The sequence below is a fragment of the Saccostrea echinata genome, unplaced genomic scaffold (assembly GCF_033153115.1).
Source record: "Saccostrea echinata isolate AGI-Se365-2 ecotype Australia unplaced genomic scaffold, CSIRO_AGI_Sech_v1 ptg000012l, whole genome shotgun sequence".
NCBI classification, from domain to species: Eukaryota; Metazoa; Mollusca; class Bivalvia; order Ostreida; family Ostreidae; genus Saccostrea; species Saccostrea echinata.
Window position 1 is genome coordinate 16114816 of NW_026889761.1, and position 9664 is coordinate 16124479.

At 33.7% G+C, this 9664-nt stretch overlaps 1 protein-coding gene across 1 annotated transcript; it reads right to left on the bottom strand.

The window, feature by feature from the left end:
• Nucleotides 1-1077: 1077 nt before the first annotated feature.
• On the bottom strand, nt 1078-5593 carry LOC133186026 (uncharacterized). Its single transcript, XM_061321305.1, has 7 exons — nt 5497-5593; nt 4674-4747; nt 4062-4193; nt 3571-3655; nt 3092-3197; nt 2844-2973; nt 1078-2455 (listed from the first exon to the last, which is right to left on the bottom strand). Exons 1-7 carry the CDS (start codon nt 5525-5527, stop codon nt 1490-1492), a joined length of 1524 nt encoding a protein of 507 aa, XP_061177289.1. The 5' UTR covers nt 5528-5593; the 3' UTR covers nt 1078-1489.
• Nucleotides 5594-9664: the final 4071 nt, after the last annotated feature.

Here is a 9664-nt window from a genome sequence, read left to right on the forward strand (position 1 = left end):
CCGCCACAATATATAAACCACACTTGATAACCAGAAAAGAGTTGTGCTACTGAAGACTAACTATCTTAGAAATTACATGAAAAGAGTTGTGCTACTAAAGACTCATTATCTTAGAAATTTAAGACAAATGTTTAACAAAATTACTCATTTATAACTAAGATCTAAATTCTACTTTTTCTTCATTAATTTTGCTGTAAATGAAATGTAAAAGAAAAGTTGAAGCAAGATTCCATTTCTTTTGACAAAGGTTTCCAATACATGTAGCAAAATATTAAGAGCAAGCAACTTTTTAGAATGTCTTAATGATAGTGAAAGAAATTTTTTTTAAACCAGTCGGGGCCGAATATTATTCAAAATTTGATTTCTATCTGACCTTGAGATCATTTAAGGATTTTCAAAACACTGAGTAGTCAATATCCTCCTATGTTCAGTTTGACCTTGTGACCTCAAAATAAATAGGGATCACTTACTAATTAAGGGAAACTAATGTACCAAGTTTACTTTCAATCAAGCAAAGGGTTCTCTAGAAATTGAGCAACAATATATTCCTATGTCTTGATAAGTTTATTCTGTGACCTTAAGATAGAAAGGGAGCATCTACTCTTTAGAGAGAACTCTGTTATTAAGTTTAATGTCTGTTTCAAAATATTTGAACAGTCAATACCTTCCCATGTCCATTTTCACTCTTAAACTTTGACCATGTGATCTCAAATTCAATAGTGTCATTTACTCCTTTGGGAGAACCAGTGTACCAAGTTTTTATATCCATCAAGCAGAGGGTTCTCCAGATATTGAGTGGTCATATCTTCCTACATCCAGTTTCATCTTGACCTTGTGTCCAGTCAATAAGGGTCCTTTACTTTTTAGGGGGAACTAGTGTATGTTGGTCAAACAAGGGGTTCTCAAGATATTGATCAGACAACACCTCTACCAACCAACTGACCAACAGGTGCAAACCTTTTTCAAGGGAGGGGGGTACAAAAATTGTTTTTTCCTTTTCTTTACTTGGTTGACAAAGTTACTGTGTACATGTATATAAGAACAGTACTGGTAAGTAAAAACAAATGGACACAAATATCAATTCAACAACTGTTTATTTCATCCTGGCAAGCATGTCAAAGGTTGACCTTTACCAGTACATAAATGGGTCAAAATACATAATTATATTCAATGAGAAATATTCAAAGCACATGCTGTATTACACTTACCACTACAACTTCAATCTATGGATAATAAATTCTTGGAATAAAAATGGTACATGTATGTGCATCTGCATTAAATTCATTCGCTTCTTTTAAATAACCGAGAAATTTGTTCCTCACAAATAAAGATTAATATACATGTACATGTAAACGTAAATTATATTCAAGATTAGCAATATTTAAAGTTACATGCATCATCAGCAGATAAAATCACCAAATAAGACAACCATACACAGAGCATTCCCTATGAATAAGTTATATCACACAAAGCATTTAAACATATATAATCATACACCGTAGTAAAACCTCCAATTTCTAGATAAAAAGAATCGTCTGATCAACAAGATGGCAATGGCCAGTCCAATTATGAATATTATCACAGTGGATATACTTAATCCAGATTGTCTGTGCTGATGTTCTGTGAGCTCAGCACTCTGCCCCACTCTTCCTGCTGGTACTGTTTGTCTGGGAGTATCCTCCACCAGCCTCTGTCTCAATCCCTCATCTGACCTTTGACCTGTTGTCCCCAGAGCTTCACTGCTTGCCTCTTGTGGTAATAAAGGAGTAGACTCAGGATTGGAATTGGCCTCTGATGAAGAACTTTGAGGTTCCTGTGTAGAATTTTCTGATCCTTGAGAAGAGGCTTCAACTGAAGTATCTCTGTCATTAGAAACCTTGTTTTCCGGGGATGATGATGAATTTTTATTTGCAGCACTTTGAGATGAGGTCTGAGTTGTAGTGGCAGCTATTGGCATCTGAGACTTCACCGACTGAGAATTTGCCTGAGGTTTGCCCTGTGGGGCTTGAGGCTGGCCTGCACATATATCATTTGGGATTGCTTGTGATGGGAGATTCATGGCTTGTTGTGTTGGTATAGAAGAAGACATCTGTCCAGGAAAGACCATTGAAGGAGGGACTGGGGGTCTACCCATCATAAAGGGATTCATCTGCCATTGCTGAAGAAAGACATTTTGAGAACTGTTTTGTTGTCCTGGGGGGATCATTCCTGGTATAAATGGAGGGGGCAAAGGAAATCGGGGGACATTGACACTTCCATCCATTCCTTGTGGCATCTGGAATGGTGGTATATTGGGCATGCACATGAATGGAGAGGGAAATGGATATCCACTGCTAAATAATGGGTTTGTAGCGTTTGCTGGCATTTGAGGAATTGGTTGTTGCTGTTCATTAGGCTGAGATGTAGTTGTCTCACCATTGCTTTCACTTTTTCCCTCACCAGGTTTTTTCTCTGCCTAAAAAATGTTGTCAAAATATCATTTTAAATCTGAATTATTTAAATTTTAAATTAAAAACTCACTATTTTTTTTAATTTTCCAATAATTAAAGAAGAAAAATATTTTTCATGTATGATCATTATAAATTTCTGAATCAGTTGTATAAAACCTTGGGAGTATATACAGTATTCTAAATTTGGAAGGAACATGTAATAAAAAAATAGTCTTTAACAACCATTCTTGATAAAATGCACTCTAACTCAATACAAAATGAGTCATAGTATTGCATTACTCTGCAGACTGCCAGGACATTTCTTTCACTTTGATTTCAATGGCCAGTTTGACTGACCTGGAAATTGACTTGAAACCCTGTAGATATATTTGATTGGCTGTTTCTTTAACATACCTGGAAATTAATTTGACTGGCCAGTTCTTTGGCCTCTTGTGATGTCCTTTTAGATTCCTCCGTTTCTTCAGTCATTTGTTTCAATATACAATTAATGTTTCCACATGTGGAACACTTCCATTCTTTGCTCCTATAGAATTAGAAATATTGAGTTTAAGAAATCATTATTGTTTTGAGGTGCTCAGGAAGGATATAAATCCAGAGATAATTAAATTTTAAAACTGTACTTATCCTTTTTTGAGATTTACCTGTTAGCGAGTTTCTTCCTCTCCTCAGCTGAGTAATCCAACGATCCTATAGCTCCAGCACCATGTGTAGGCATGAACCCAATAATGGCCAAAAGGGCTGTCCTAACTATAAGTAAAATTTATGGGAAAAGTTTCATAAATATTACTAAATGTGTCAAGTTTCTCTTCATTATTTTTCATATACAAAACTACACATTTTGAAAGAAAAAAGGATGAAATGACAAGAACAAGTGTGTAGAGTAATAAATATTTTCATTTCTTAGACTAAGGTAGATATATAGTGCATAATATATATTCATAAACTAAAGGTCAAAAAAAAGAAAACCATTTAGCTGAAAAATATTATGGTACTTCAGGAGCCTTACTTCTATATATGAAATAACTTGTAAATCTTCAGCAGCCACCATCCTACAGATTTTTTTTTCTCTTGATTTACATTCAGAACAAACAAGTAAAAAGTTATACAAATAAAAGCTCACTTGACCAAGATGGCTGCCAGGACTCCGGGTGATGTCCTGAGATACTGAGGCAAATTTTCTTGTTGGTCTCAAATCTCCCATTTGGCTGTAATAGAAAGACATATCAAGATCATTCTTCCTAGGGTTGAACTTTGGTATCTCAGACACTACAATCTCCATTACCATGGATATGTCCAAGTGATTTGCAAGTCCCAACCACCTATTCTTTAAGTATTTTATGCCTTGGTCAAATTTAAGCCAATGGTCAGGCGACCAATTTTTTCTCGTATCTGATCATCGTTCGCTGGGCCACAGTTTGTTTTTCACCGTCCTCCGATGATTACGAAACCCCAATTCTTAAATGTTGACCGACCGTCAACCGACTTAAAAAACTGTCTGCTGATTGTCAGGCGATGATCTAAGGTTGGTCGATGGACTATTTAACGATTGCTTACAATTGAAGGAATCTGCCACTGACACAGAAAAAATTGTAACTTGGCACAAGTACTTACTGTTAGTAGTATGATACTAGGTGGCTTCATGGGGTAATCTGGGGGGAGGACTATTCTGCCATGATAAATACCACCACCAAAATCTGTGTCCGAGGGTCCTCTTATTGTAAAGTGCCACTCAAACAAATTATCCTGCAATGAAATCACCAGACCAATAACAATTTAAAAACAAACAAACAAATGAATTGTGGAGCTTACATGTATCTCGCGTTTTATGAGCTTTGCATTTTTATTCAAATGAATTGAGTGTAAATTTTCTTGGAATACTAATAACAAATCACATGCTAGAACACTTGGGGAACAGTCATGGTTAAATACAGAAAGGCTCTAATTCCCACTTCTTATTTTTTGGCTACACGCTTGATAAGTTAGAATAATCTAAGTATCTAATTGGGACAAGCCCTCATCACAGTCACAGCTAGAATACGTCCCATATAGTTGCAATGTACCAAACTGGAATATATCTGCTCTGGACAATTTTGGAAAATACAAAAGGATATGCACTAAAATTAACTACCAGATTACTCATGACAAACATTTTTAAAGCTTTTGCCCTAAAATTAATACATACACTGTAAAAAATCATCACTGTGACATTTTCTCAATGTTTACCTCCAATGGCTGTGCATAGTATTGCTCTGTTGCTTCACTCAGCTCCTGGGCCTCTTTCATCAGCCTCTTTACAGCTGCAAGAAATAAAGCATTTCATGATTAACTCTACTTTGTACTCATAAAGATACAAGTGTTTTTTTTTTTTTCAATAGAACAAAATCATTATAGCGAGAGCAGCGAGCGGCGCAAAGGGCAGCTCGTCACTGCGACCTCTTAAAGCAACGCCTGGGCGAAGAGAAAATTCGGACTTTGCATATTGATCCAAACATTTTTTTTTCCACAGTTACCTATGGTCCCATAATGCTTTGCGAATTGCATTTTGCCGCAAACTATGTTCTCGCGGTACCCAGAAGTTCCAAAAAGAAATAAACTCACCTTGATTTAATCGATATATAGCAGATTAATAGTAGATGTAATTCAATTTTAATATTCTTTAGTAAAATTAGCACTGTTCAGATTTTGTTTCGATAATTCAATATTACATACGACGTCATGTGACGTCAGAGTCTAGGCGTACCAAATATCACGTGCGATTTGAAGAGCCCGAACTAAAATAAAACTGAAAAAGGTATCTGCGCTCGCCCTAACGGTCGCACCGTCAACATATTATATGTGTCTCATAATAAATTTCTAGTCTTTTGCTATCAGCAGCATCTCAGTAAAATTTTAAAGTGTTCAAATATTGAGTATAGCCAAGTGATAATCTTGGCAGAGATTCGGCGTCAGTCCAACCATTTTATGTTCGCCGAGATTAAGCTTAGTGACAGCTCTTCATTTCAGCACAAAAATGAGAAAAACAGAAGCTTTCGTTAAGGAAAATTACCTGGACTTCTTGTACTGTACATGCCCTGCATTTTTTGTTCAATCTTCTCAAATAAAACTTTGCAGGAAGTTTACGTGTAAATTATTGATAATTTTTTTACTTTCACTTTCGTGACAATGTAAGATCCTATACCATTGGATAAACGAAATAAAATCAGCCAATCAACAGATGTTTGAGAAATTTATCCGACCACACAAAATGGTACGCAATAGTATTAGCCGAGGTTTGCCGATCCGAAAAAATAAATTTGGAGAATGGTTCGGTGGACACAACCGAAGTCCAGGAAAAGCTGTGTTTATAATATATATATATATATATATATATATATATATATATATATATATATATATATATATATATATATATATATTTTATCCCCTACTACCCAAACTCCGTCACCATTAGAACAGTGGTTTGGTTTGAACATATTTTATTGTCTATAAACTTTACAACTGGGATTGGGCAAAGTTCTTAAAACTTAATACGCCCTCTCCCTACATATGAATTATACCAAAACATATTTACATATATGGGTTTCAGCTTAAAATGAATAAAACACAGGAAAGCATAATAATCAGAGAAACATTATACAATATACAAGCTGTATAGAATTTGCAAGAAGTAATTATTGCATCAACCAAAACGACCTGACTTTTTAATAAATGTTTGTACAATAGAAAATAAGTATTCATTTTCAACATTGTTTAACTTTTCATCTCCCCAGAGTAATGTATGAGTATCGACAGTATGTAATTTTCCCATTCGCAGAAATTTATCGAAAAATTCTTTTCTGGCTTCTGTATATTTTTTGCACGAGAAGAAATAATGATAGGTGTCCTCTACTCTTCCACAGGAACATAAGGGACTCGAGATTATATTACATCGAAAAAGATCGCTTTTAAGTACACAGTTGTGTCGAAGCCTTGTATGTAATATATTTAAGCGTCGATTTCCGTAACTGAAGTAAGAGGGTGGCATAGTTTTATTATAAGAAATAGACTTTTTAAAAATAGATAATGAGGAAGAATTTCTTACAACAAGAGGTAATGAGTTCCATTCATCAATAACAAGGGGAATGAAAGTTGACTTGTAGGTTTGTAATCTGCATTTGGGTATGTTATAGTTATGTGAATTTCTCGTACTGTAACTTGATGAATTACAACGCAAATTTGGGATTATATCAGTCAGATACTCAGGAACTTGATTATTATAAATTTTGTACATTGTAGTTAATCTAGTATTTTTCCTTCTTTCATGTAATGGTTCCCATCCAGTTTCAAAGTAAAGTGCATCTTTAGAAGCTAACAGAGTTAAGCCTGTGACAATTCTAGCAGCACATAATTGTAATTTTTCTAATTTTTCGCTATCACCTACATTACACCCACCCCACACCAGTGAAGCATATTCTAATTGTGGCCTAATAAAGGTTGTGTACATGAGTGAAAGAGTTTTCCGATTTACTACAAATTTAAGTTTTTTTAATAAGCCCATTTTTTTTTATACGCATTAGTTAGAATAGTATCAATATGTGTAGACCAACTAAGATCATGTGAGAAAAAAATCCCTAAATGTTTATGCGAAGAGACAAATTCTAGCTGATTTTGCTGGAAGAAGAGTTTAGGATAATTAACACTTCCTCTCAAGTTGAAAAATATTGCTTTAGTTTTAGAAGAGTTAAATTTAAGAAGCCATTTTTTCGACCAAATTTCTAGCTTGTTAAGATCATAATTCAGTTTGTTTTCGATAGTATTGACATTTTTAGATGACTGCTGAAGGGAGTTATCATCTGCAAATAGTCTACAAAAACTTGTCATTTCTTCAGCAACATCATTTACATATATAAGAAGTAATAGAGGTCCTAACACTGAGCCTTGAGGGACACCCGCATATAAAGGTTTTTTGTCAGATAATAAGTTTCTGTATAAAACTCGTTGTGATCTACCCTCTATGTAACTCTTTAACCATTGAAACAAATTTCCTTCTATACCATAAGTTCTGAGTTTAAACAAGAGACCCTTATGCCATACACGATCAAAAGCTTTAGAAAGATCACAAAATATCATGCAACAATGTTCACCGTTGTCAATAGCTTTAACAATAGTATCATATGTTTCAATTAATTGATATACAGTGGAGTGACCTGGTAGAAATCCAGCTTGGTATTTATAAAAAAGTTTGTTATCATGAAAGTGATTATACAAGTGTTTAAATATGATTCGTTCCATTACTTTACCAATACAACTTAGCAATGACACAGGTCTATAATTAGACATAATAGAAGGATCGTCTTTCTTAAATAAAGGGAGAACATTAGCAACTTTCCATTTACAAGGAAAAATACAATCAACTAATGACCTGTTAAACAATAAACATAACGGTTTTACAATAGTATACATTGTGGATTTCAACATCTTGTGACTAATATTGTCTGGGCCTATTGCTTTATTTACAGGTAGAATTGAAATAATATCTATGATTTCTTGTTCACAAATACAGATGTTATCAAATGTGCTATTGCAAGCAGAAAAAAAATCCGGTAACACAGCGTCGCTATCATCAATACAAGTAATAGAAGCAAAATAATCATTTAGAACATCTATTTTCTCTTCATTTGAAAAAGCAATAGATGCATCACCATTAATAGAAGTATACTGTAGAGGGGGGGATGTCTGTAGTTGATTTAACTTTAAATATATCTCTCAATAATTTCCAGTACAGTTTCGAATTATTTTTACTTGCATCTGTAATGTGGTGTTCTTGTTGATTGTAATTAAGCAAACGCTGATTGATCAATTCAAACAAAACTGGAATTCAGATTGTAATACATCTGGTAAAGGCAAAATTTACAATTTGTTCACTAATAGTATTTTTAAAACTAGAAACTATTTAAACATGAATGTGTCAATGAATATTATAACTACATTAGCAAGATTTAGAACTAGTAATCATAAATTACCAATCGAGACAGGCCGATGGAGCAATATACCTTCAAATCAAAGATTTTGTACTTTATGTAATAATGATACTGGAGACGAATACCATTATATTATGTCACGTGCTGCTTTTAATGACTGTGGAAAATTGTATTTACCTTCAACATATATAAGTCGACCAAGCGCTTTTAAGTTTTTAAATTTATTTTCATGTAAAAAGGTATCTGTCATCAATAACCTTTGTAAATTTATCAATATAATTAATAAGAGAGTTACCCTTCCAGGTTAATGTAAACTGTACACTCTTGCATCATGTATTTTGTTTGATATCGTTGTTCTATTTTCTCTATGTTGTTTTATACAATGTGAGAATAAACTGAATTGAATTAGCAAATAAAAAATGGAAATAAAAAACTTTGGACACCCCCCCCCACCTCAATTAAATGGTCTTTTGCCGGATTATGACCCTGTATTAATTCCATTGATTTGAAATAGCGTTCGACGGTGCAAGTTCAAGTTCAATTTATTCACTCAAACCAATTAATGGTACATGAGGTTCTATGTACAATATATACAAAAACAATATACAAGATACACGTGAAATGGCGGAAATACATTCAAATTATAAAGTAACCAAAAAAAAAAAAATAATAATAATAATAATTATGGAGGACAGACTTGTTCATATACCCTATCTATGTAGCTGCATAGTTTGATTAATACCTTGGAGTCAGCAGTTGACAACAATTCTGAGAATTTGTAGAAATTTGGTCTATTACAATATTTACCAGGTAGATACTTTTTTCTGCATTCTGAGAAAAATTGACATTCTAAAATATAGTGATACTCATCAGCTATTTGTCCATTATTACAGATATTACAGAGTCTATCATTTTTGGGAATTCCAAACCATCTCCCATTCTCAACTGGGAGATGATGATTTGCTGTTCTTAATTTAATTAAAATTGCTCTAAATTTTTTAGGTAGAAAGTCTAAATATTTTTCAAATCCAAATTCTGTTTTGAAGATACTATACATATGACCTTTAGACGAATCGCGCATATCACTTTGCCATTTCTGTATGTACTGATCTTTAAGACGTTGTTCAACTATAATTTTTAGCCATTTTATATTTAAAAAGGCCTGTTCATTCCATATATTTGAGAAGCCACAAGTATCAAGTATATTCTTAATACATAAAATCCAAGGGTTCTTATGACTTCCTGAACAAAACT

Bases quoted from the DNA above. Each gene is read 5' to 3' on its own strand.
- LOC133186026 (XM_061321305.1), bottom strand. From the start codon at position 5,527: ATGCAGGGCATGTACAGTACAAGAAGTCCAG. The intron at 4,748-5,496 runs GTAATTTTCCTT...TATTTCTTGCAG, and splicing joins GTACAGTACAAGAAGTCCAG to CTGTAAAGAGGCTGATGAAA. The intron at 2,974-3,091 runs GTAAATCTCAAA...CTAATTCTATAG, and splicing joins AGGAAGAAACTCGCTAACAG to GAGCAAAGAATGGAAGTGTT.